This window comes from Ursus arctos, unplaced genomic scaffold, assembly GCF_023065955.2.
Source record: "Ursus arctos isolate Adak ecotype North America unplaced genomic scaffold, UrsArc2.0 scaffold_5, whole genome shotgun sequence".
NCBI lineage: Eukaryota > Metazoa > Chordata > Mammalia > Carnivora > Ursidae > Ursus > Ursus arctos.
The window spans coordinates 2,865,432-2,891,413 of record NW_026623067.1 but is presented as its reverse complement, the minus strand read 5'-3'; the positions used below and the strand labels follow the sequence as shown (position 1 = coordinate 2,891,413).

The 25,982-nt window shown below is 58.0% G+C and overlaps 2 protein-coding genes and 1 long non-coding RNA gene across 3 annotated transcripts; 2 read left to right on the top strand and 1 right to left on the bottom strand.

Annotated features, from left to right (window-relative positions):
- Positions 1–9,390: 9,390 nt before the first annotated feature.
- TRIM17 (tripartite motif containing 17) lies at positions 9,391–13,736 on the top strand. Its single transcript, XM_026488575.3, has 6 exons — positions 9,391–9,819; positions 10,599–10,694; positions 11,145–11,375; positions 12,647–12,669; positions 12,760–12,860; positions 13,189–13,736. The coding sequence occupies exons 1-6, from the start codon at positions 9,391–9,393 to the stop codon at positions 13,734–13,736; spliced, it is 1,428 nt and encodes a 475-aa protein (XP_026344360.2).
- Positions 11,553–15,178, bottom strand: LOC130542752 (uncharacterized). The gene is made up of 2 exons (XR_008957533.1): positions 15,087–15,178; positions 11,553–14,682 (listed from the first exon to the last, which is right to left on the bottom strand). It is a non-coding gene; the product is annotated as an uncharacterized LOC130542752 (long non-coding RNA).
- Positions 14,753–22,869, top strand: TRIM11 (tripartite motif containing 11). Its single transcript, XM_026488569.4, has 6 exons — positions 14,753–15,467; positions 17,426–17,521; positions 17,701–17,931; positions 20,797–20,819; positions 20,906–21,006; positions 21,490–22,869. The coding sequence occupies exons 1-6, from the start codon at positions 15,060–15,062 to the stop codon at positions 22,035–22,037; spliced, it is 1,407 nt and encodes a 468-aa protein (XP_026344354.1). The 5' UTR covers positions 14,753–15,059; the 3' UTR covers positions 22,038–22,869.
- The last annotated feature ends 3,113 nt before the right edge of the window (positions 22,870–25,982 follow it).

The window sequence follows — 25,982 nt, the reverse complement described above, 5'->3', positions numbered from 1 at the left end:
GGACAGCGACTCTCATCAGCAGAGATGGGACCGAGATGAGTCTGCATGAACAGCTCTTACCTGTCATTAGCTCTTCCCAAACATGTCCCAGTCATCTTCCCACGATTGACCCCCGGAAGCCCAGACCCACTTTCCTCTGTCTAGGTACTTCTCCACAGCTTATCACCCTTTGTTAAAATGCTGTAGCAGCCAATTTGTGTTTTCACTTCTTTTCTGCAAAGTCCCTATACACATAAAATTAAAAACATAAAATAAAATTTGTATGCCTTCTCACCTATTAATCTGGCTGTTGTCTCATTCACAGACCCCAGGTACAGAACGTAAGAGGTAGAAGGAAAGATTTCCCCCTCCCTTACAAAGCCCATGGTGCACCTGCAGTGAGTGTGAGAAGTGACCTTTGCTGTGCTATCTGCTGCATCTGGGATGCAGGACTCCATTGGGCCACAAAATCCTGACATGTACAGCAGGGTCTGTGGTAACTGAAGATAAAAACAATCACATCAGCAAGAAATTTGGAAACCAGGGTTTATAAGAAATGGTGACAGCAATGAAGGTATTGGGGCTATAATCTGGCAGAGAAGGGCCAGGGGCTAGGTGTGGGGTGAAAAAAAAAATGGGAGGCCTCCAAGGGCGCCTGGGTGGCTCAGTTGGTTAAGCGTCTGCCTTCGGCTCAGGTCATGATCTCAGGGTCCTCGGATCGAGCCCCGTGTGGGGCTCCCTGCTCAGTGGGGAGTCCGCTTCTCCCTCTGCCTGCTGCTCCCCCTGCTTGTGCTCTCTGGCTCTCTCTTTCTCACAAATAAGTGAATAGTCTTTAAAAAAACAAATTGAGACCTCCAGACGTTGGAAGGGCTACCGGAGGTAGGAGAAGACAAGGATTACTCTGTGTGGTTTCAACAGGCAAACCCAGGACCAGGCCTTGACGTTGCAGTGTTGCGCACTGGATCGAAGGCCCTTTCCCGCAGATTCCTGAGAGAGGACAGGCAAGCATCTTGTTCACTGGGAGCTGGGTGCCCATTGTGCGAGTTACTGCAGAAAGGGTCCTGCTTTGCAAGGTGGCTGGACCACCAGGGCCCCGTCTGACACCAAGGGTCCAAAACTCTGGGGAAATGACACCCAAAAGTGACACTGTCAGGGTTCACTTTCCTCCATGCTTTATTCTGTACAACACTGCCACTAAGGTGTACAGGAATGCCAGTGGGTCTCCCAGCAGCCGCGGACGTCAGCACTGGGTGTGCAAACACCGCTCCACTCCCACAGACCGGAGCTCAAGCTTTAATGCTCACACAGACTCCTGACCAAACCAGCCGGGCTCCTCTGAGCCCTCTCCTCCTCCAGACCTCGCCCGTGGGTTTTCGTGTCCAACCCAGCACAGCCCTGTTGTAGCAAGAACCCTGCTGAGTCCACTTGGTGAGAGACCCCCTCCTTGATGCCTGAGCTAGCTCCTCAACCCCCCTTCTGACATGTTCATGCATCCTTGACCTCCCAGACCAAGGATCTCCACAGGCCAACCCCGTCGGCGGAAGCTTGTGCCTCCAAAGTTCAGATGTTGAAACCTAACCCCCAGTGGGATGGGTTTTGGAGGAAGGGCCTTTGGGGGGTGATGAGGTCCTGAGGGTAGAGCCCCCACGATGGGATTAGTGCCCTTATAACAGAGACTCGAGAGAGCACCCTTGCCCCATCCGTGGGTGAGGACACAGTGAGCAGAGGCCATCCATGACCAGGTGTGGCTCGCACCACACACGGAATCTGCCAGCACCTCGATCTTGGACTTTCCAGCCTCCGACACTGTGCGCAATACGCCTCTGTAGTTTATAAGCAACCCCATCTCCAGCATCATGTTAGAGCTGAGCCCCTCTCGGCTCACTGGTCCAAATCTCCAGCCATCTCTGCCGTGTTTGGAGCTCAGCTCAGCTGTGTTCTCAGCATCTTTCCGCTCTTGCAACAGTGCTGAATAAAATCTGTCTTTACCACCTTTAACTAGTGCCCAGTTTATCTCTGACTATAACCTCTGAAAGGGAACAAAATATGTCACCCCCGGAAATGCCACTTTGGCATAAGGATGATTTTGAGCCAAAGGCAAGTGAGAAAGAGCAGACACAGGATGAGCTTTCTGCCCTTCTCCTATCTGCTAACACAGGATCTAAATCCCCTTTGGGAAGGTGTCCCCGCCACCCCTGTCCCAGGAAAAGGAGAGTGACCCTTACTTGTCACCAGACGTGGGGGAAGCACCAAGATGAGTCTGCGTACTCCAACCTTACTCAATAACCCGTATGTAGTTGGTTTCCCCACATACATTTACCACCCAAATCCCTTTTGTCTTGTCAGTTCTGCACAACAGATCACCCTTTGTTAAAACTGCATAGAAGCCCCGAGTCTATTGCTTTGGGTTTTTGAGTTGTTTACTATGAAGCCCACAGGCACATAAAAAAATTAACATCAAGTAAAATGCATATGCTTTTCCTCTGTTATTCTGTTGTTTGTCTGTTTAAGTCACAGGCCTCAGGGTTAGAACCTAAGAGGGTAGAGAGAAAGATTTCCTTTGCCTACACCTTAGAAGAATAAACACTCTAAATGCACAAAAATTATCAACTGAAACTTTATATTTCCTCTCACACTTTTATTTTGTGTTTCTGTTTCTCTGACAGAAAGTGGCAAATCTGGATAGAAACAAAACATCCAATCTTTGAATTGGATCACTCTCTAAACCAACCTAGTTCCAACTGTGGTGGCACGTTAATGCTGTGGAAATATAACGAAATACAGTGAAATCTGCTCCCAACCCAGAATACGTCTCCACAAAGAGAGAGGAGAGAGCAAGTTTGTTGTTGAATGAACATCCAACCAGAACGCCCATGAGATGGTCCCGGGTCCTTCTTTAGCCATTGCAAAGATTTGCATGCATTTCGAAAGGACAGAAAAAGAAATTCTGAAGGGGAAAGGTGGGGGAGTCTCTTAGGCTCCACAGGGAGAACGAAACCTCTTATTTTTCATTGTGTTTGTTCTCACAGTGAGATGTTCTCTGAGCGTTTTACAAATAGCGGTGCCAGGCCCCTCCACAGAGATTCTGAGCTGCCCCCACACTGGGTTGTTTAAAGCTTCCTGGGGGTGGAGCTCCTAGGTGGCTCAGTCGGTTGAGAGTCTGACTCTGGGGGAAAATGGGGGGATTCTACTGTATAGCCCTGTTGCAAAACTCACCTCTAAAGCAAACCTCCTTTGGGCACCTGGGTGGGTCAGTTGGTGAAGCATCTGCCTTTGGCTCAGGTCGTGATCCCTGGGTCCTGGGACGGAGCTTCGCGTCAGGCTACTGCTTCTCCCCCTACCTTTGCCCCTCCCCTCTGCTTGTGTGCTCTCTCTTGCTCTCAAATAAATAAAATCTTAAAAAATAAATAAATAAATAAAGCAAACCTCTCTTGGCAAGGCATTCCCAGGATGGAAGGACAAAATCAGCAACGCTCTGAGAAGCACGTTGACAGATTCATAGGGCACCTGATCTGATGTCATCATTTAGATGATGGAGGAGGAGGAAAAATACGTAAGAGAAAGAAGAGGAACAGTACCAACTTAAAGTCCTAAAAGACCTCATCACCTTCTTTGGATCCTGATTCAAACCAACATTTTTAACACTGTTGAGATAACAGGTGGACTCTGGGTAAGGACCAGAGGGCAGATAAAACGAGGAATTATGGTGCATAGTGGTTATGTAAGAAACACAGTTTTGGAGATGTGTGGGAAGTGTGGGGGCCACTCTGGACCCCAAAATTGCCACATTATTTTAAGATAAAGACACTTAAGATTCAACAGATGCGAAAGAAAGCCTCTGGGAGCTTCTCTTGTTGGACCAGAAGCAGCACGTTCTGGGAAATGAGGCTACCCTAAAGCCCCCTTGGTCCAAAGGAGATGGGAAGACGACTCCCAGCGGTATAGACAAGTAGGCTCACAAGCTTTCTTACCTCCCGTTCTCTTCAAAACCCACCTGCCTCTCCTAAAGGGACCCGCTCCTTTGACCCATAGAGGCCATTTCTCCCCTCCGTTTCCCCTCCAAAGTCAGGTGTACCCCGGACGTTCCGAAAAGCCTTCAGCCATTCAACAAGCCGGCTCGTTCCTTTGCGGGCCCTCCAATACCTACAAACTACACGCAGTATTTTCCCCCCTACTGGGTCCGCTGTCAGCGTAGCCGGCAGGCTCCAGAAACTTCCAGCCACAGGTGGATGGGAGGCGAGTGGCGTCTGTGGTTTTGCTCAAACAACACACACACTCTTCCGCCAAGACAGAGCAGCCGGATGGATAGAGCAAAAACGTAAAAGGTGTTAGTATGGGATCCATTGCTTTCTTGTGGGTTTTCTGGAAATTTTTAATTAAAGCTTTAAACATTCTGTGATTCCATTTCCTAAATTGGAAGAAGCCCTCCGCCCAGGATCCCCTGGCTGGTGGGAAGGACAGCAGAGGGTTGGGGCCTCCCGGAGGAGAGATTAGAATCTGCAGGTTGTCCGCCCGGGCCTCCCCCTGCACTGCCCCGGCCTCCCCCCTGCACCGCCCCAGCGCACACCCCCGGGTGAGCCGCCAGACTGTCCTAGCTTGCGTCTACACCCGCACAACTGCTTTCCCGCCCTCCTGTGGGGGCCCAGACTGTTTCCTCATCTGTCCTCTCTCTCAGGGCCTAGGACTTGGGTTAGGTCGGGGGCAGCGACCCTCCAAAGCCACCTCGGGCTCTGGCAAGATCCCAAGGGGTCGACCTTGGCTGGTGCCCCTCCGCCCCTCTGGCCCGCCCCTCCTTCCCTAAGCCGGGACCTTGATGCCGCCCCCTCCCCTCTACCCCGCGCTGACCACTAGCGAAGCCCGAGAGGTGGTGCAGGCCCGGCGGAGAAGCCCCTCACCTCCCACAACGGGGCGCCCAGAGTTGCCGTCTTCCTCTTTCGTCTCTTCCGCATGGGGGATCCATCTCCTGCCCCCCGCCGCAGGCCCACAACCCCCTTTCTCTTACCTCTCAGAAAGATCCTCCCCATTGGCCTATGCCCCCTCCTCATCCAATCTCTACCATACCTCTTCCCTCCCCCTCCCATCGCCCCCTACCCCGCTGGGCTGCCAGAACCCTCTCCCTCCCTCCCCTGGCCAACTCTGCGTTTTCACTCGCCCGTCAAGAGGCTCCCGCCCCCATCCTCAGGGTGCTGACCACCCACACCCCACAACTAGCCTCTCCTCCGCCCCGCCCCTGCTGACGCCACAAAGCCCTGTGCCCCCGCGGCCCCCTGCGCCCCCGCGGCCATAGCCCAGATGGTCTTCAGCTCACAAACGCGGGTTTTCCCGGGCGCTGTTTGCGCGCTTGACTGCGGACGCCCTTCGAGGTGCGGCCTGCAGCCCCCTCCCCCGTGAGTACCAGTCCCTCAAGACCCCCGGGCTGGCGGGTGGTCACCCAGTGTGCGCTGAGGCTCAGGTCGGGACCGCGCGCACTGCTGCTAACCCTAACCGAGTAGCAGACCCTTTTGAAGATGGTTACAAATTGGAACCAGACGGTGAACTGGGTCCCTGCGGCCCCCGCATTTACAGAGGAGCATTCCCGGGCGGCTCCCCCCTGCCCCCGATCCTGAGCTGGACCCCCAGCCCACCAGACAGCCGCGCTTACCCCTGCTTCTATTGGGTGGGCAGCAGTGCGCCTCAGGGTGGCTGAGAGCTGAGGGAGAGACTGACCCCAAAGTCTCTGCAGAGACAGCTCCAGATAAACTGAACCCCTGTCAGGGACCGTGGAATGTCTGAGGCACCCAGCCCCCATCACTTCAGATGACTGCGGAACCAGGAGCAGGGGTAGTGCGGGTGGCCCAGGAACGATGTGAAAATCCAGCCTCTAACAGGTCTCCAGTAGCCACCCTGTGACCTGCGTAGGGGACTTTGGACCTCCATGCCATGAGGTCAGGGGTACTGGCACCCCAAAGTGTGTGCGCGTGTGTGTATGAGCCCTGAATGTGTATATACTGCGTGTGCATGTGTATGCTGAGTGTGCGTGCGTGTATACTGTGTGTGCATAATGTGTGTGCACGTGTGTATACTGTGTGTGCGTGTGTGTATACTGTGTGCACGTGTGAATACTGTGTGTGCGTGCGTGTATACTGTGTGTGCACGTGTGTATACTGCATGTGCACGTGTGTATACTGTGTGCATACTGTGTGTGCACGTGTGCATACTGTGTGTGCGTGTATACTGTGTGCACGTGTGAATACTGTGTGCGTGCGTGTATACTGTGTGTGCACGTGTGTATACTGCGTGTGCGTGCGTGTATACTGCGTGTGCGTGCGTGTATACTGCGTGTGCACGTGTGTATACTGCGTGTGCGTGCGTGTATACTGCGTGTACACGTGTGTATACTGCGTGTGCGTGCGTGTATACTGCGTGTGCGTGCGTGTATACTGCGTGTGCGTGTGTGTATACTGCGTGTGCACGTGTGTATACTGCGTGTGCGTGCGTGTATACTGCGTGTGCACGTGTGTATACTGCGTGTGCGGGCGTGTATACTGCGTGTGCACGTGTGAATACTGCGTGTGCACGTGTGTACACTGCGTGTGCACGCGTGTATACTGCGTGTGCACGTGTGTATACTGCGTGTGCGTGCGTGTATACTGCGTGTGCACGCGTGTATACTGCGTGTGCACGTGTGTATACTGCGTGTGTGTGCGTGTATACTGCGTGTGCACGTGTGAATACTGCGTGTGCACGTGTGTATACTGCGGGTGCGTGCGTGTATACTGCGTGTGCACGTGTGTATACTGCGTGTGCACGTGTGAATACTGCGTGTACACGTGTGTATACTGCGTGTGCGTGCGTGTATACTGCGTGTGCGTGCGTGTATACTGCGTGTGCACGTGTGAATACTGCGTGTGCACGTGTGTATACTGCGTGTGCGTGCGTGTATACTGCGTGTGCACGTGTGTATACTGCGTGTGCGGGCGTGTATACTGCGTGTGCACGTGTGTATACTGCGTGTGCGGGCGTGTATACTGCGTGTGCACGTGTGAATACTGCGTGTGCACGTGTGTATACTGCGTGTGCGGGCGTGTATACTGCGTGTGCACGTGTGTATACTGCGTGTGCGTGTGTGTATACTGCGTGTGCACGTGTATACTGCGTGTGCGTGCGTGTATACTGCGTGTGCGTGCGTGTATACTGCGTGTGCGTGCGTATACTGCGTGTGCACGTGTGTATACTGCGTGTGCACGTGTGTATACTGCGTGTGCGTGTATACTGCGTGTGCACGCATGTATACTGCGTGTGCACGTGTGTATACTGCGTGTGCGTGCGTGTATACTGTGTGTGCACGTGTGTATACTGTGTGCGTGTGTGCATACTGTGTGTGCACGTGTGTATACTGCATGTGCATGCGTGTATACTGTGGGTGCATACTGTGTGTGCACGTGTGTATACTGTGTGTGCGTGCGTGTATACTGTGTGCACGTATGAATACTGTGTGTGCGTGCGTGTATACTGTGTGTACGTGTGTATACTGCGTGTGCACGTGTGTATACTGTGGGTGCATACTGTGTGTGCGTGCGTGTATACTGTGTGCACGTGTGAATACTGCGTGTGCGTGTATACTGTGTGTACGTGTGTATACTGCGTGTGCACGTGTGTATACTGTGGGTGCATACTGTGTGTGCGTGCGTGTATACTGTGTGCACATGTGAATACTGCGTGTGCGTGCGTGTATACTGTGTGTGCACGTGTGTATACTGCATGTGCGTGTGTGTATACTGTGTGTGCACGTGTGAATACTGTGTGTGCACGTGTATACTGCGTGTGTGTGCGTGTATACTGTGTGTGCACGTGTGTACACTGCGTGTGCGTGCTTGTATACTGTATGTGCACGTGTGTATACTGCGTGTGCGTGCGTGTATACTGTGTGTGCACGTGTGAATACTGTGTGTGCACGTGTATACTGCGTGTGCGTGCGTGTATACTGTGTGTGCACGTGTGTATACTGCGTGTGCGTGCGTGTATACTGTGTGTGCACGTGTGTATACTGCGTGTGCGTGTGTGTATACTGTGTGTGCTGTGTACTGTGTGTGCACGTGTGTATACTGCGTGTGCGTGCGTGTATACTGTGCGTGCACGTGTGAATACTGTGTGTGCGTGCGTGTATACTGTGTGTGCACATGTGAATACTGTATGTGTGCGTGTATACTGTGTGTGCACGTGTGAATACTGTGTGTGCGTGCGTGTATACTGTGTGTGCACATGTGAATACTGTGTGCATGTGCATATTGTGTGTGTATTGTGTGGGTATATTGTGTGCATGTATGTATACTGTGGGTGTGCGTGTGTGTATACTGTGCGTGTGTGTGCACGTGTGTATACTGTGTGTTCACTTGTGTATACTGTGTTTCTGTGTGTGCACGTGTGTATACTGTGTACTTGTGTGTATACTGTGTGTGCGTGTGTATACTGTTTGTGCACGTGTGAATACTGTGTGTGCATGTGCATATTGTGTGTATTGTGTGTTCACTTGTGTATACTGTGTTTCTGTGTGCACGTGTGTATACTGTGTGAGTGTGTATACTGTGTGTGTATACTGTATGTGCATGTGTGTAAACTGTGTGTGCATGTGTATGCTGTATGTGTGCATGTGTGAATACTGTGTGCGTGCGTGTGTGTATACTGTGTATACCGTGTATGTGTATGTACTGTGTGTGCACGTGTGTATACTATGTGTGCATGTGTATACTGTGTGCTTGTGTGTATACTGCGTGTGCATGTGTATACTGCGTGTGCATGTGTATACTGTGTATGCATGTGTATACTGTGTGCTTGTGTGTATACTGTGTGTGCACGTGTGTATACTATATGTGCATCTGTGTATACTGTGTGTGCATGTGTGTATACTGTTTGTGTGTGCACGTGTGTATACTGTGTGTGCCTCAGTGTGTGCCTGCAGTTACACTTGTGTTCGTGTGTACATGTTCTGTGCATGTGTGCACGCATGTACACACAACTGTCTTTTCAGCACTATACCCTGTCAAGGAAGAACAGAGCCGGTCCATAAGTAGAACAGTAGAAACAGACTTTGTTCAGGGTTATTGCAATAGGGGGAAAGAGACCCCAGCAGAGAACCGGCTCATCTCAACATGTGGGGAACAAGTTGGGATTTGTGGCCAAAGAGTCGGGGGGGGGGTCAGTGATGGAAAATCACTAAGAGGTGACATGGGGAGGGGGATTCTTGCCAGACTGGCTTACCAGGATTCTTGCTCTAGACAGGTCAGTAGGGGGCTGAGGAAGTAGATTAGACATCATCTTGGGGGGCGCTCTAAACCAACATAGTATCAGTCTCCCTAATGTGGGTGGGGCCGCCCAAAGACAGGGCACCCTGGCAGAGGCTGTGAGGGACATTCTGTTCCTTCCCCAGGAGACATGGATGCCTTGGAACTTGCCAGAAAGCTGCAGGAGGAGGCCACGTGCTCCATCTGCCTTGACTACTTCAGGGACCCTGTGATGACCGCCTGTGGCCACAACTTCTGCCGCGAGTGCATCCAGCTAACCTGGGAGAAGGCCAAAAGCAGGAAAGGGGGGAGGAAGTGGAAGGGCTCCTTCCCCTGCCCTGAGTGCCGCGAGCTGTCCCCCCAGAGGAACTTGCGGCCCAACCGCCTGCTGACCAAGGTGGCCGAGATGGCGCGGCAGCACCCGGTCTTCCAGAGCCGGGACCTGTGCAGGGTGCACCAGGAGCTGCTGAAGCTCTTCTGCGAGGACGACCAGAGCCCCATCTGTGTCGTCTGCAGGGAGTCCCGGGAGCACCGGCCCCACAGGGTGGTCCCCATCGAGGAAGCCGTGCAGGAGTACAAGGTGGGTCCAGGGCGGGGGGTGGGAGGGATGCACCAGGAGGCCAAGTGCAGGCCTTAGGAGACAGGCAGGAGAATGGCTGCCATGACAAACAGTCCAAGTGCAGGACAGCGTGGCTGAAGTGTCCACAGGCTGCCATGACACACGGTTATTCAGAAGTCCCAGCTGATGTAGGTCCTGCCCAGGTCCATCGCGTCAGGGCTCCAGCCTCTTTGGGGGAGAGAGCTCGTCCTGGTTCCTGGGCAGCTGTCTTTGCCCTGCGTCCACAGGGCGGGAGGCGCAAGGGCACTAATCCCTTTCCTGGGGCTCCACCCTCGTGACCTCCGCACCCCCCCATCCTCACACCATGGTGCTGGGGTTAGGATTCAGCACAGGAACTTGAGAGGACACATGCAAACCACAGCAGACAGTAAGTACAGGGACACTCGCGGAGGAGAAGGGGCCTTATCCCAGGTGCCTCTTGGCTCCCACGGTCCTTTTTCCTATTCAGCCATAAAACTTCCCAGGAGAGGGGATTCATGGCATCTCTCACTTCTCACAAATTTGGGTGTTCAGTCAGAAAAGGGGAGCCCCGGGAGGATGTCTTTCTGCGGCTGTTCATTCTCAGTTGGCTGCAGCCCAAAATAACCCTTTTGCAAAAGGGGCACCTTTTGAGGGGCGTGTGTCCACCCCAGCACCCCCTCACGGTGTTGTCTGGGGGGTACAGCTTCAGAGGGTGCTGTCCAGATGCCAGGGGGTGAGGGGCCTCTGACCCCACATCCCACGGTCTGTGTGTCCCACAGCTGAAGTTGGAGGCGGATGTGGGGTACCTTCGGGAGGAGATGATGAAGACGGAGAAGCTGCAGGCCAGGGAGAAACAGACCTTGGCCGAGTGGAAGGCAGGTGCTGGGGGCTGGGGTGTGCGCACCTGGCAGCCCCGTGGGGTGGGAGAGCCCGGCCAGCGGCCCTGGAGCACCCGCAGGGCCTGCAGAAGCCCCGGAGGGCACAGGGGGGGTGGGGATCGCGGTCCCGTGCAGATGGGACCCAGGGCTCGAAGTCCCGCTAGAATCAGGATCCAGAACGTGTGCTCAGCCCAGGCTGGCTGTGCCACAGGCGCAGGGACGACGGCACACGGATGGGGGCACGCTGCTGTTTGGGGCCCCGCAGGCCACCCCCCAGATGCTCCCACCCCTCCCGGATGGCTTCTCTGTGGCTCGTCCCCTGACGAGCTGGGGTGGAGGGGCTGCTGGCATCCAGGCTGGTGGGTGCAGCCAGCCCGCGAGGGGACACCTGGGGCAGCAGGTCCCCAGGCGGTGCCTCACATGCACCCACCTCCCCACCCCCTGCAGGTGAAGGTAAGGGAGCAGAGACAGCGCATCCTGGTCGAGTTTGAGAAGATGGACCTCCTCCTGGTGGAAGAGGAGCAGCGCCTCCTCCAGGCCCTGAAGCAGGAGGAAGAGGAGGTGGCGGCCAAGCTGCGGGAGAGCGCAGCCGCACTGGAGAAGCAGAGCCATGCCCTGGAGAGGCTCCTGCTGCAGCTGGAAGACAAGGAAGTGCGCACACCACTGCAGACGCTACAGGTAGGCAGGTGCCCACTGACCTGGAGGGGGAGGGGGGCCTCAGCACCCTGCTCACCTGGCTGGAGGGGGAGGAGCTCAGGCCCAGGTGTGGTCAGGGTGGGCCAACTGCAGGAGCAAATACTAACAGGGAAGGCTTTGACTCAGTCAGCCGAGGCTACGTAACAAAAACCACAGGCCTGAGGCTCAAACAACACATTTATTCTCTCTGGGTCCTGGGGGCTGGGAGTCCGAACTCCAGGCATGGGCAAGGCTGGTTCTTCCCGAGGCCTCCCTCCTTGGCGTTACAGATGGCTGTCTCCTCCCTGTGTCCTCACAGGGCCGTCCCTCTGTGTGTCTGTGTCCCTAAACTCCTCTTCTTGCAAGGACACCGCTCTCATGGGATCGGGGCCCACCCTAGTCACCTCACGTTACCGTAACCACCTCTGTAAAGACCCCATCTCCAAATACAGTCACCTTCTGAGGTCCTGGAGGTTGAAGCTCTGGTGTGTGAATTTGGAGGACAGTCTGCCAGGCTCCAGGCCTGCAGACTGTCCTTTCCCTTCCTAGCCCAGGCAGGTGGCCTGGGGCAGCTGTCCTTAGCACCGTGATGTGGGGCGTGGGCACACTGGCCCAGATAGGCACCCATGACTTCACAGGGAGAAGGGAGTCATGTGACTGCCCCAGGATGGGAGCAAAGAGAGTGCAGCAGGGGGTATGGTGGCTGACAAGGGGAAATGTGTCAAGCACGGGAGCGATGGAATCCATAGCAACAGATAAGATTCTGCACACGCACAGACATGCTCCTACCCCAGAAGCAGATGTCGCCTGCAGGGCGCTGGGCATTCTGTTTGCCTGGGTCAGTCCCAGTGTTTGTCTGTGGTCCTGACCTCGTGTGGGCTTTGTGCCCAGGAAGCGGCCTGCTGCAGACGACAGGCCAGAGAGTTGCCCAAACTTTGGGGAATGTTGTGTCTTCCATTAGAAAACAGCTGTGTGCAGGCTAATACACGGACGTCTGACTCACTCAAGGCCCCATTCGGTGGTCATCGGTCAGGTCCCCCACCGCCCCTCGTGTGCAGACAGCTTCCAGGGTCCTCAGTTACGGGGGTGAGGAGACCCAAGTGGCCGGAGGATTCCTATAGGCAGCCACGGCAGGGCAATGCTCTGGAAAGTGGGCACGGGGCCCCAGAAAAGCATCACAAAGCCCTTCCAGCTGGGCAGCCCAGAAATGCAGACAGGACGCCCCAGAATCCTGACGAGGCCTTGCCCGTCTCCCTCCCCGCTCCGTCTCGCAGGCCTTGAAGGAGCTCCTGAGCAGGTACACGGCCACCTGCGGGGGAGGCAGCGATGGGCGCAGGGAGGGCTCCGCGTGGGGCCGGAGGGGACAGTGAACCTGTGTCCCCTGGAGGAAGAACAGCCTGAGTGTTCAGTACCCGGAGGCCACCCCCACCGTGCTGAGGACAGTCTGCAGGGTCCCCGGGCAGATAGAGGTGCTCAAGAGTTTTCAAGGTAAGAGGGGCCCAGGAGCTCTCGGCTAATGCCCACCCCACCCCTCGTCACTCACAGTGAGCCACCCATAGGGGCGACTGTCCTCTAATGCACGGTCACACTCTGGGCCCTGATGCTGCTCCAGGGCGATGCTCTCCGTCCTGTTCCTATGGTGACACGTGTGGAGATGCCCAAATGGCCCCCTGGCTCCCATCTCCTGAGCACCAACAATATGGACAGGTGGGGTAGGGACACAGCTGGACTCAGCCTTGGGGAGGCCCTAGGGGATGCTTAAGGCCAACAGGGATGATCCGGCCCCCTTTTCCCATGGCCCTGGGCCTGTCTACAGAGGATGTGGTGCCCGACCCCACCACCGCGTACCCCTACCTCCTGTTGTACGAGAGCCGCCAGAGGCGCTACCTGACCACCCCACTGGAGGGCGTGCCCCACAGCAAGGACAGATTCCTGGCCTACCCCTGTGCCGTGGGCAAGGAGACCTTCTCCTCGGGAAGGCACTACTGGGAGGTGGGCATGAACCTCACCGGGGATGCACTCTGGGCGCTGGGCGTGTGCAGGGACAACGTGAGCCGCAGGGACAGGGTCGCCAAGTCCCCTGAAAACGGGTTCTGGGTGGTGCAGCTGTGCAAGGGAAAGAAGTACCTGCCCGTCACATCCGCCCCAACCCCTGTCACGCTGGCCGAGCCCCCCAGCCACGTGGGGGTCTTCCTGGACTTCGAGGCAGGGGAGGTGTCCTTCTACAACCTGAAGGATGGGTCCCACCTGCACACCTACGCCGAGCCTGAATTCTCTGGCCCCCTGCAACCCTTCTTCTGCCTCGGGCCACCCAAATCAGGCCAGATGGTCATCTCTACAGTGACCCTGTGGGTGAAGGGATAGGGGCAGAGGCTGGGGCAGTGTGGGCGGCCCTGGTTTCTTGGGAAGGTGAGGTCGCCCAACTCAGCACAGGCCACCTGCCAGGGTTATCTCTGGTGACGCACTGTTGAGCCACCTGTCACGCGAGGCGGTTTCACAAAGATGAAATATAATCCTGATTCAAGCAGTGAAATGGTAAGAGGCTATATTCCACATGTCTCATAAAGGAAACTTTGAAAGCCGCCGAGTTTCCTAGCGGGCCGATTCTAGGCACGGACAGTACCAGGTGCGGTCCGGCGCGCCGGCATTTACAAGCGCCCACCTTGGCTGGAGCCAGCACGCGGGCTCTGCTGTGCTGCCCGTGATACATGCACAGCTGCGGCCTCCACCGTCCACCTGCTGTGTCCGCCATACATTCCATATTTGCACCTTGCCTGGGTGTGTGTGTGTGGGGGGGGTGATGGGAAAATGAAACTTTTCAACTGAATCCCTAAAAACCTCAGAGCTGTCCAGCCCTAAAGTTGCAGAAGCCGGGGCGCAATTCAGAGTAAGGGCCATGGGTGGAGAGACTCCTTTCCACCACCACCCCCATCCCCCGCGTTTCAGGCGCGTTCACAAACCTATGGCAGGCCGGTCACCCCAGAATCCCAGTATGCCTTCCCCAACAAGGCCAGAGTCCCTGCAGGCCGAGCCCCTCCCATCCTGATCGTGCCTGGCCCAGGGACGCACGGGGCAGGGCTTGGGGCTCGCCACCGCAGCCTCAGGCCCCTCTCGTCCTCGCAGTTGCTGTGCTGGGCGGGGAACCCGGTGAACGTGCGGGGCCCCCTTGGCTTACGTCCTGCAACGGGTCGGGACGCGAGAGAGAGGTGACCTGGGGTCTGGCGACTGCGCCGCCGCGAGGTCAGCGGGCGAACAGCCTCCAATTCTGGTCGGTCTGCGGGCCGCGTGACAGGCCTTGGCCAATCCGAGGCTAAAGCGGGTTGTTCCAAAAAAAAAAAAAAGAGAGAGAGAGAAAAAAAACCCAGCTGCTTCCTGCTTCCGCCGCGGCTCCTCTTCCTGTCCGCGTCGGGGATCCCTGCGCCCCGCGTCCCCGGAGTCCCGAGTCCCGCGACCCCCGTGCCCTGCGCCCCGCGTCCCCGGAGCCCACGACCCAGCTGTCGGACGCTTCGCGTCCCCGAGTCCCCCGGTGCCCTGAACCTCGCTTCCCCCGGAACCCCCGCGTGCCCGGTGCCCTGCTCCTCGCGTCCCCGGAGCCCCCGCGTCCCCGCGCGCTCCCCAGAGTCCCGGCGGCGAAGGCCACCGCCCGACCCGGCGGAGAGCGCCGCCTTCCTCCGCCCCACCGGCGCCATGGCCGCCCCCGACCTGTCCACCAACCTCCAGGAGGAGGCCACCTGCGCCATCTGCCTTGACTACTTCACGGACCCGGTGATGACCGACTGCGGCCACAACTTCTGCCGCGAGTGCATCCGGCGCTGCTGGGGCCAGCCCGAGGGCCCGTACGCCTGCCCCGAGTGCCGCGAGCTGTCCCCGCAGAGGAACCTGCGGCCCAACCGCCCGCTCGCCAAGATGGCAGAGATGGCGCGGCGCCTGCACCCGCCGTCGCCCGTCCCGCAGGGCGTGTGCGCCGCGCACCGCGAGCCGCTGGCCGCCTTCTGCGGCGACGAGCTGCGCCTGCTGTGCGCGGCCTGCGAGCGCTCGGGGGAGCACTGGACGCACCGCGTGCGCCCGCTGCAGGACGCGGCCGACGACCTCAAGGTGCGGGGCGTGGCGTGGCGTGGCCGCAGGCCCGGGCCGGGGGTGGGGGGTGGCGCGCTCCTTGCCGGGGCGCCGGGTGCTGCTGAGGGTGTGTGCGGGCAGCCAGTCCCAAACCCGCACCCTCCTGGGACGGGGACACCACTCGCCAGTGGGCCTCCAGCCTGGAGATCAGGGATAGGCGTGCTCTCTGGGAGGCGCAGGTCCTGCTATGACTACGCATGGTGGGAGTGTGGAGGGGACCGGGCAGGTGTGACTGCCCGTTGGCAGGGCTGGAGCTCAGAGCGTGAGAAAGCAGGAAGAGAAGCTTAGGTAGCTGGTCTCATAGGGACGTAGGCAGACTAGCACTCAGGCCTCAGAGGGTTGTGGGCGAGGCTGGGCTGTGGGAAGTCAGCCGGCTGGGATGGGTGGAGGGCAGAGCCATTGCCCTGGGGGCAGGTTGCCAGGGCTGCCACAGCTGCCAGGCTTTGTGAGTGGGATACTTGGGGCCACTTCTGCCATCTGACATACCAGGGATCAGCCCCACTTTGACTCGAGACTGAGGTGCCTCCATGTGTTCTGGAAATGCGTTTTTAAAAATCCAAACCAACTGTCACCCCACTGCTGAGAGCCTCGGGTCAGACACTCCCCGCGGCTGCTATCATCTGTGTTCCTCCCCCGACCTCAGACAGCCTCCAGGAACGAGGTATTGAGTACCTGGGTGGCACCCTTCCAGCTCTTAGGCTGTGGTTTGCACTTGCTTCATGGCCAGGAGCACGTGTGCTAGGATGCTCCGATGACATGGTTTGGCCAGTACTTGGTCACTTTGTCGCTGTCACAGAACAAATGGGTACCGATCTGCATCAGGGGACTTACCCTGACATAGATCTCTATAGTCTTGCTCCCCATTCTAAGGCACGACACACATGCAGGATACCCCACCCTTTGTGTTAGTCCCAGCAAGTGCGCACTCCTGTCACTGAGCGGAAACTGACCATGAGGGCAGATAGTGACCAGCAGCTCTCCAGAGGCCCCTCCCAGCCGGCCTGGGGCAGCAGTTACCCCTTCCTATTGTAGCAAAGACAAAACCTTTTTCTCTAACCTGTTAGGTTCGCTGCACGAGGCTTGCAAATTATACTAACAAAGGCAGAGTAATAAGTGAAAAGACATACAATTTTATTAGCCTTTTAAATCTCATATGGCACAAGGGGCTTCACAGAGAAGTGAACAACCCAGACTGAGTTTATGTTCCATTTTAACATCAAATGATAAAGTGGGGAGAAGGGGATTTGGGCTTCTAGGGCATATAGGGGGGAACTGATGGAAGACCAGGGTTATCTGAGTAATAAAGTCTGTTCAGGCAGACTCATCTGTGACAAAGAGTCATCTGTGCTGAGTGCTCTCCCCTTCCTGGTACAGACAGGGAGGCAGGAAGGCGGAGGGCAGAGGGCCCTTCCTACCTCTGCTGTTGGCCACTTGCTTCAGCTCCAGAAGTCCTTGTGTCAGAGAGGCCAACTCTGGGTGGCACACTCCGACCCCCTCCACTGTACTAGTGCCTGGTTGGTCTTCATCCTGGGGGTGCCCAGCAAACTGGCTTTACCTGCCCCCCATGGGCTATGCCTGGCATTCACATACCCTGGGGTGCTCGGTCCAGAAAGCTCCACCTCTTCAGGCCTGGGTCCAGCTAGAAGTTGGATGGAGCGCATAGGCAGGCAGCCCTGCACTGACCAGGGGCCTACAGAGCCCCGAGCAGGCATGGAGAAGTAAGGGGCTGGGATTCGGGCGAGGTCAGGAGAGCAAACACAGGCAAGGGCCCTAGGAGTCCAGGCTGTCCACTCGCTGGCTCATTTGAAGTTGTCGGGGTGTCATGCCCACGACTGTGGTTCCTGTCAGCCACTTCAGGCTCTGCTGGGGTTGACCGCTGACCGGAGCAGGGGCTAGGCCCACACAGCAAAGGTCATTCTGGTCTCCCTTTCCCGCAGGGGAAGCTGGAGAAGTCCCTGGAGCATCTGCGGAAGCAAATGGAGGACGCGCTGCTGTTCCAGGCCCAGGCTGAGGAGACCTGCGCCTTGTGGCAGGCAGGTGCCCCAGTGCCCTGGGGGGGTGGGGGGGGGGATGGCCGGTGCCTGAGCCCCCACGGAGGGTACTGCGGGTCTCAGCCTCATGCTGCTTGTGAAGAGGGATCCGTGTTCCAGACCCTGCGTACAGCCCACGTTGGGGGTGGGGCAGGCCCTCAGCTGTCCTGTCTGCCCTGCAGAAGATGGTGGAGAGCCAGCGGCAGAACGTGCTGGCGGAGTTCGAGCGACTGCGCCGGCTGCTTGCGGAGGAGGAGCAGCGTCTGCTGCAGAGGCTGGAGGAGGAGGAGCTGGAGGTGCTGCCCCCTCTCCGGGACAGCGCTGCCCGCCTGGGGCAGCAGAGCGCCCAGCTGGCCGAGCTAATCGCTGAGCTGGAGGGGCGCTGCCAGCTGCCGGCGCTGGGGCTGCTGCAGGTAAGCCACGTTGCACTCCTGGGGTGAGCACTGGGGGCTCTTGGCGGAGCCGGGGTCACCCACCTGTGAAAGGTGGGGGCGGGTTAGCTAGGTCTCCCGGGTGTGATTGTCCAGGTGTGGTTGCGGGTCCTGCGGAGTGGATACCGATCCTGAACTCCGCTGAGAACGACTGTCGTGCCTGTCCTGGAGCCCCTTTGTGCTCTGGCCGGGCTGCGTGGTGGGTGGCATCCAGGATCCGTGGGTCACCAGGCTGGCTCCAAAGGTTCGGGTCCACTGTATTGGGAAGAAAGGCCGGCAGGTGTCTCGTAGAAGTCCTGCATCAGCCCGATGTCAACCGGAGACTGCTCCTGGCTCCTGACCCCAGGCAGGAGTGAGGCTGCTGTGTGTGTAGCCCACGGGGTGACCCTCCTGAGTCCCAGACCTGAGAGCACCTTCAGGGACTAGGCAGAGGCTCTTGGCTGCCCTCCTGGGGTTTGAACTCGGTCCTTCCACCGCTGCTGAGACCTCAAGCGGTTTCAAGCCTGGGAAACAGGAAGAACCCCAGGCGCGTGTCTGGTAGGGGGTGAGGGAAGTAGGCTGTGGTCAGTGAAGTAGGGTCTGGGTGGCCAGCCAAGGAGGTCAGGGGAAGTGAATGGTGCTGGAGAAGCCAGAGGAAGTGGAGGTTCTGGAAAGAGGAGGGGTTGGCCCCATAAGTGAGATGAGAACCCCAGATCTGTATGAAACATGATGTGGGGTCTCAGCTGAGATGTTCCAGTGCGTGGGTGGTCTCGGCTGGTCTGCTGTACTCCTGGATTTCATACTAAAAGTGACCACCTGTGCCCCCACTGCCCCTCACTGCTCCCATCTGCTCGCCACTGCCCCCTACTTGCTTTCCACTGCCCCCACCCCCAACTGCTCACAGCTTCTGGCCCTGGATCTTTGCCTGGGTAGCCAGCTTCAGGGAGGAGTTTCCCGCCTTCCTCTCCTCACCACCCCCCAGCCCCAGGGCTCCTCTTGCCTGTGCTGGGGGTAGAGGTGGGGTCTGCTGCATGGAGGGGCAGGAGAGCAGCCCTGGGCAGCCCCCTGTTTACTGGTGTGAATAAGGGAGGTCAGGTGTGCCCTTACCATCAGACCTCAGTGTTAGGTGGAGGCCTGCCCCAGGGAGTGGCCAGGCCAGGTTCTGGCACCTGGGGTGGGCAGGGGGGTGTGTCCTCACGGGCAGAGGAAGTGAGGGTTTGGGTGACTTCTAGGAGGTCAGACCCCTGGGTTCCAGCTTCCCTTCCAAGCTCACCCTGTAGCCATCCTGTGTAGGTACACAGCCTTTTCCTAAAGGAACGTGTGTCTCCCCAAGGGGCTGGTGGTGTACATGGAGGCCAACCCCTTTCCTTAAGGTCAGGACCCCCCCCCCCCCGCATGACCCTCGGGGCAGGGAGGGTCTTGTGCAGTGTGTCCACACACACTGTCCTGAATGGGTAGGGCCTGTGATAACCAAGACTATCCCATTCACTTCCCAGTGCCCTGGGGTGGGCCACCTACCCCACAAAACTACCAAGGACAGACTGTTTCTGTTTGCCTGCTGCCCATGCTGACCTCCTTGTGCCCCAGGCCCTTTGCACATGTCTCTTCCAGTCCTGCACTCTCCCCCTCACTGTATCTTCAGAAGCCTGCATCTCCCTTATGTGTCTTGTCGTACCCTCCCACCAAGCAACCCACACACAGACCATTGCTTGTGTGTGTGCAGATCTCCCACCTTGAGGGAAACCCTCCACAGGCACCATGTCTTCCTTATTACCTCTGCATCCAGGTGTGTGGTCTGATGACTGGTGCAGTTAGAATCACTGTGGGCGGGCTTGCCTGTGATTGACAGTGTGGACCAGCCAGGTCCCTGCCATTCTCGGGGATTCCAAAAAGATCCAAGACCCCATCAGCAGCCAGTGTTTTAAGTTATTGAATGCTCTAGTCAGCTCGGGCTGCATAACAAATACCACAGGCTGTGAGATTTAAACAACACACAGTTATTGTCTCCTGGTCCTAGAGGCTGGAAGTCCCAGATCCAGGCATGGGTGGGGCTGGTTCTCCCGAGGCCTCTCCCCCTGGTGTGTACCTGCTGTCTCCTCCCTGTGTCTTCACGTGGTCAGCTGCCTGTGTGTGTGTGTGTGCCCAGATCCCTCTTCTGATAAGGACTCCAGTCATGCGTGATCCGGGCCCACTGTAGTGACCTCCTCATGCCCCACTCTGTAAAGACCCCATCTCCAAACACAGCCACATGCTGAGGTCCTGGGGGTTGGGCCTCCAACATTTAGATTCGAGGGACACGATCAGTCCGTGAGGCTGAGTGAAATGCTTATATGGGTCATTATGCGAGACCGGATCATCCAAGTGGAGAGGCCTCACCTGGAAGGTGGGTGTGAGTCAGGGGCCTGCAGGAGGGCAGGGCGGGCAGGTGCGTGGGAACAGGTGAGGCCGCGGGCTGGACAGACAGCCAGGTACCTGCGAGTCCTGGGAGGCCGGAAGCACTGGGCCCACATAGGCCTGGTTCCCCACTGGGCGGGCAGACAGCCCCCACCCCTGGGAGGCCAGGACCCCACCCACCTGTCCCACCATCTAGGGGTGCTGGGGACTCTGGCTGAGGGAGCCAGTAGCCAAGGCCCTGCATCCTCCAGGCACGCTGAGGGAGTGAGGCCAGGGCTGCAGGGCTGGCTGTGCCCAGGGTCTGTCCAGGGTCCCTGTGTCTGAGCTACACTGGGCGGCAGCCCACAGGTGGGTTCTGACCACGTGTGTCTGGCAAAGTGGGCAGAGCAAGGTTTTGGGGGCGCTGGCAGCAGGGACGCGGGGAGGCCCAGGGTCAGGGGACAGGCGCTGACGCCGCATGTGTCTCTCCCACAGGACATCAGGGACACCCTGCGCAGGTAGGAGCCCCGGCCTCTCCCCAGGGAAGATGGGCGGGGTGCAGGGTGGGGCTGTCTTGGGGGTGATGCCTGTGCTGCCCCTCCAGGGTGCAGGATGTGAAGCTGCAGCCGCCAGAGGTGGTTCCCATGGAGATGAGGACGGTGTGCAGGGTTCCGGGGCTGGTGGAGGCCCTGCGCAGATTCCGAGGTGGGTGCCGTGCGGTCCCAGCGCCTGCTGGCCCATGGGGCCAGGGTGGGTCGGCAGTAGGAGCGGACCTGGCCTCCCAGTGCACAGAAACCGGGGGTCTAGGCTGTTGGCTGAGGCGGGCGGGAATAGCAGTGGGGAGACAACCCCCCACCCCCGCCGGGGGCGTCTAACAGGTGCCAGAGCGCCTGCATGGACCCCAGGTGTGGGGAATGCCCACCTCCCCACTCCAGGAACTGAAAGATGTGGGAAGATGGATGTAGGAAGCCCCTGGGGTTTCTTCCGTCCTCTAAAGGAGGGCGCATCGCAAGGGAGCATGGACAGCTTTCTAGAACATTCCAAGTTGCGGGGACAAGCCCTTCGATGATTTTTTCAGAAAGGAACCCCCATAGGGCATGCTCAGCTCGCAGGCAGGCCCCGCAGCCGACCGCAGGGGTGCGCAGGCAGATCTGTCGGCTCACGGGGTGACCTCTGCCCCGTCTGCAGGGGACGTGACCCTGGATCCCGACACCGCCAACCCCGAGCTGGTCCTGTCGGAGGACAGGAGGAGCGTGCGGCGGGGAGACCTGCGGCAGTCCCTGCCCGACAGCCCCGAGCGGTTCGACCCCGGGCCCTGCGTGCTGGGCCGGGAGCCGCTCACCTCCGGCCGCCATTACTGGGAGGTGGAGGTGGGGGAGCGCGCCAGCTGGGCGCTGGGCGTCTGCAGGGAGAACGCCAACCGCAAGGAGAAGGGTGAGCTGTTCGCAGGCAACGGCTTCTGGATCCTCGTGTTCCTGGGCAGCTACTACAACTCCTCCGAGCGGGCCTTCGCCCCCCTCCGGGACCCGCCGCGGCGCGTGGGCATCTTCCTGGACTACGAGGCCGGACACCTGTCCTTCTACAGCGCCACCGACGGGTCCCTCTTGTACGCCTTCCCCGAGACCCCCTTCTCGGGGACCCTGCGGGCCCTTTTCTCGCCTCTGTCCAGCAGCCCGACCCCCATGACCATCTGCAGGCTGAAAGGCGGGCCTGGGGACTCGCTGGCCGCCCAGTGAGGGGGCCTCCCAGCTGCTCGGGAATCTGGGCGGGTCGTGCTGTCCTCTGAGCTGCGGAGGCGCTCACGGTGCCCGGCGGCGGTGTGGCTGCGCTAGCTAAACTGACCTCCTGCGCTCACTCCTGGAAGCGTGTGCCCGCGTGTGCAGGGCCAGCTGCATCCTGTCCTCTGGACGGAGGGCGCTGAGACACCCCCATTCACCAGTGCTGGGCCCTGGGCCTCAGGCTCCCGCCCCCCCTGCAGCCCTGGAGCTGCACCTCCAGAAAGCTGCCGCCAGGAGCAGGCAAGCCCCAGTGCCTGTGTGCGGGTCTGGTCCTGAGAAGGGGGGCGGGATGGGCTTGCCCTGCAGTGGCCAGGTACCGGGTGATGGGCAGACAGGCCAGAGGGAGCTGGGAGCAGGACACCCGGGCACCCTCGCCTGAACACAGACCACTGGGGGCTTCTGGAAAATGCTCTTCCCTGGCTCCCCTTGAAGGGGTTCAGGTAGGGCAGGCCCGTGGGCCCCCGGGGGGAGCAGGCACAGAAGCCCCTGGCCTCCCTCTGGGCTGCAGGGAGAACCCCAGCTGGAGTCACCCTCACAGTTTTCTCCTCGCTGGCCTGAGGGCCTGCTGAGCCCAGAACTCAGCGTACCTGGTTCCCAGTCCTTTCTGCCCTGCCTGGGGCAGGTGGGGCCTCAAAGAGGGCCCCCCCCTCTCGCTACCAGAGTCTGGGATTTGTCTCTGCTTTGTTCAGACTTTGTCGCCCTTCCCGAAGGTGTGCTCCAGCTTCTTGGTACCCCTAGCTTTTATTTATTGTAAGGACTGTTCTCACAGTAAATAAACTGTTGTCTGTGATCCAGTGTCTGCAGTTGGGGAGAGGGAGGACATGCATGGGGGGGGGGGTGACAGAGGCAGGACCCCCAAGGGCAAGTTCAGAGGCGCTTTCCTGTGTGTTCATTTCACACACCGGCCTCGGGAATTGTTTTCTTGTTTTTGTATAGAGGCTGAAAAATACTCCACACATGCCGCTGTGTTCAGTACTTTCCCATGTACTTGCTTATGCAATCATTCTCCCATTCTGGGGCTCTTTGCTGTTATTATATATATATGCACAACCTTTCCACCTTCGACGGTCCCTTCACATTACACCCCCAGGGGAGTGTTTCCTCCTGCGGAGCCGGGTTCTGGCAGTGTCTCCCACATCTCCCCAAACGACTTCCCTCTGCTTCACTCCCCAAAGCCGGGCAATACTGGCTGTCTTCCCCAGGAGCAAGATTTGGCTGTTAGGGTTTGGGACTTGCACAGTGGCCACCGGAAACCCAGCAGGTGGGACGCCCTCATGGGTAGGAGTGCGGACAAGCACACAGCCACACTTGGGACAGCAGGACAGACCCTCGGGCCACAGGTTGAGGACATCCTGGGTGCCAGTGTAAGGCTGGAAACTTTTCTCCACCCTTCTGAGGGCTTCGCTGAGAGCCTGTAATACAAGATCAACAATAGAAAAACAAGTTCTCGGCACCCAGACCTCATGTACCGGGGGGAGATAAGCTGAGGAAAACCAGGAACTTGGAGCGGCAGGCTGGAACTGCAGCTGCAGGGTCTTCAACAAACACGACTGTGTGAAGCCCTCGCAGGACGCGGGAAGAGGCGTTAGGCTTCAAGGCGCCAACCAAGCAGAGGTAAACAGTGTCAGACAAAGGCTAGTTAGTAGGATCCTGTAGACGCCCCCAGTGCCATGGCCTGGTTGATAGGGTCCCAAGTTCTCTCCCGTGACTCATGTCCTTCCTGGCATGGAGGAAGGAGACAGGGTCACCTAAATTTACATCCTGCTTTTAGGGAGGTCGAGGAAGGGCAGCTGCTTCTCGACTGGCCCCAGCTCAAAATAACCCTCCTGGCAAAGTGGGCTCTTCTCAGTGGGCATATCCTCCTACCCTTCAGCAGGTAGAACGAGAGTAAGCTTCAGGATGCCCGTTCACACGCGTGCACCCTAAATTCACAGGTTCGCTCTTTCCACACGTTCCACCTGCTTGACCCCGAGGACCCAAGGGTGCCATCTGCTGTTGTAGACGGTGGACAGACCTCTAGAGCGACAGGCAAGCTCCCGCCCCTGGAGCTGATGACCTGTGAGATGTCGGTGCTCACAGCTGTGAGCTCCGCCACCGGTTCTCCAGCCCCCGCGGTGGGCGAGTGCTCTGGAGGCAGAGAAGCAAGGATGCCAGTGCAGAGCCAGGATGTACAGGGTGTGGTCAGCCAATCTAGAGGCTTCCAAAAATAACCCTACATACAGCCAACCAGACCTGAAGTGCCCAGAGGCCTTGTTTCCTGTGGGCTCAGCCGCCCAATGGGAAGATGGAGAGAATGCAGGTAGAAAAGAGAAGCAGGCCTTCTGGGTTGTGATTAGTGGAATGAAGAAAATATTCAGGAGTGGGGCGCCTACTTCTGCACCTCTCCAGGTCAGCAGAGTATCCACAAGGTGGTCTCCACCGCCAAAGCGGTGTCTGCTCTTGTTCCCTCACATGCGAGACGCCTTACTGCACTGATTCCGACAGCAAGTCTGGGAGGCTTCACACCGGAGGCCTCGGGAAAGCGGGGCGGAGTCTCTGAAGAAAGCACAGCCCGGATCAGAAATACCTAATCGCACTTCACCTGCTGCCCACGTACAACCGGGCGATTTCGTACACTTCGGTAGAGTTGCGCACCCAGCAGCACGCATCCCCACACCGGGCGCGCTGGAATCATTCCCAGAGTGGAGCTCGTCCGCGCCCACGGCCTCAGCCGCACTGCCGCGCTCGCGCCACAGAACCCGCCCCCCGAGTCCGCACGACCCGAGGGTCGTTCTGGGGGTGCAGCGGGCGCCTGGAGCCCGAAGGTCCGGGTGGAGGACAGCCCAGTCCCACCTCGCAGCGCGCAACCGCCCCACCCATCACTCCTGCATCTCACGCATGTGTCCCTACAGCCCCCAGGCTCCACGACCCCCCACACCTCCCCCTGCACCGCCGCATCCTCCGCATCCCTGGGCCTCCTTCTTCCTCCGAGATCCCCCGGTCCTCCCACCCCGCCCCCCAGTCCCTGCTTCGCACCCCACACATCTCCCACATCCCTCCCCGGATCCCCGCCTTTTCTATCCCCCTCCAGGTACCCTATACCCACCCTGCTCCCCGCGCCCCTGTCCCCACGTCCCCATAGCGAGCAAGCCCGCCTGAGTCCTCTCCTTCCACCCCTGCACTGACCCTGCTCTGCACAGCCAGAGCCCCCTCCCGATGACCCTAGTACCCGCCGCCTAATTTTCACGCTGCAGAATCCAGCTGTTTCAGGTGCACATTCCTGGCCGGGGAAACCCCGCTCGGTTGTCTTCATGTTGCTGGATTCAGTTTTCAGGAGTGTTAATTCGTGCTGGGTAACGTGGGTCTGCAGCTGTCCGGTGGCCCTCAGTTCCTGCCCCACTAGTTTCCGAGCCGGTTCACGCAGGACTGCTCTTTCCTCCTTGGTGGTTTTTCCAGCGAAGCCTGCGGATTCCGGGCTCTTCTACTTTCTGTTACTATTTCTGTGTCGTTGCTCCTTGCAGGTCTGTTCAGATTCTCCACTTCCTAAGCAACGTTTCTCCTCTTTCATTTTTCATTTTGGTGATTTTCTTTTTTTTCCCCCTTGGTCAGTACAACTAACATTTTGTCAAAATGATTTTGATATTTTCAAAGAACAACTTTCTGTTTCATTTGGTATTTTCTAGTGTTTTTGTTTTTTGTTTCGGTGATTTCCACCCTTGTCATGATTCCCTCGTTTTTGTTCACTTTGGGTTTGGTTTGTATGTCTTTATCTCTGTTTCTAAGACTTGATTTCAGGCTGTTCTTCTGTTCCAACGCAGACATGTGGGGCTATAAATGTCCCTTTAAACACTGCTTTAGTTGTATCCCATTAGTACTGATATTCTATTTTCACCTACCTCAAGCCCAAAGTACTTTCTAATTATC

Bases quoted from the DNA above. Each gene is read 5' to 3' on its own strand.
- TRIM11 (XM_026488569.4), top strand. From the start codon at position 15,060: ATGGCCGCCCCCGACCTGTCCACCAACCTCCAGGAGGAGGCCACCTGC. The intron at 17,522-17,700 runs GCAGGTGCCCCA...TCTGCCCTGCAG, and splicing joins AGACCTGCGCCTTGTGGCAG to AAGATGGTGGAGAGCCAGCG. The intron at 17,932-20,796 runs GTAAGCCACGTT...TCTCTCCCACAG, and splicing joins CGGCGCTGGGGCTGCTGCAG to GACATCAGGGACACCCTGCG.
- TRIM17 (XM_026488575.3), top strand. From the start codon at position 9,391: ATGGATGCCTTGGAACTTGCCAGAAAGCTGCAGGAGGAGGCCACGTGC. The intron at 9,820-10,598 runs GTGGGTCCAGGG...TGTGTCCCACAG, and splicing joins AAGCCGTGCAGGAGTACAAG to CTGAAGTTGGAGGCGGATGT. The intron at 12,861-13,188 runs GTAAGAGGGGCC...GCCTGTCTACAG, and splicing joins GGTGCTCAAGAGTTTTCAAG to AGGATGTGGTGCCCGACCCC.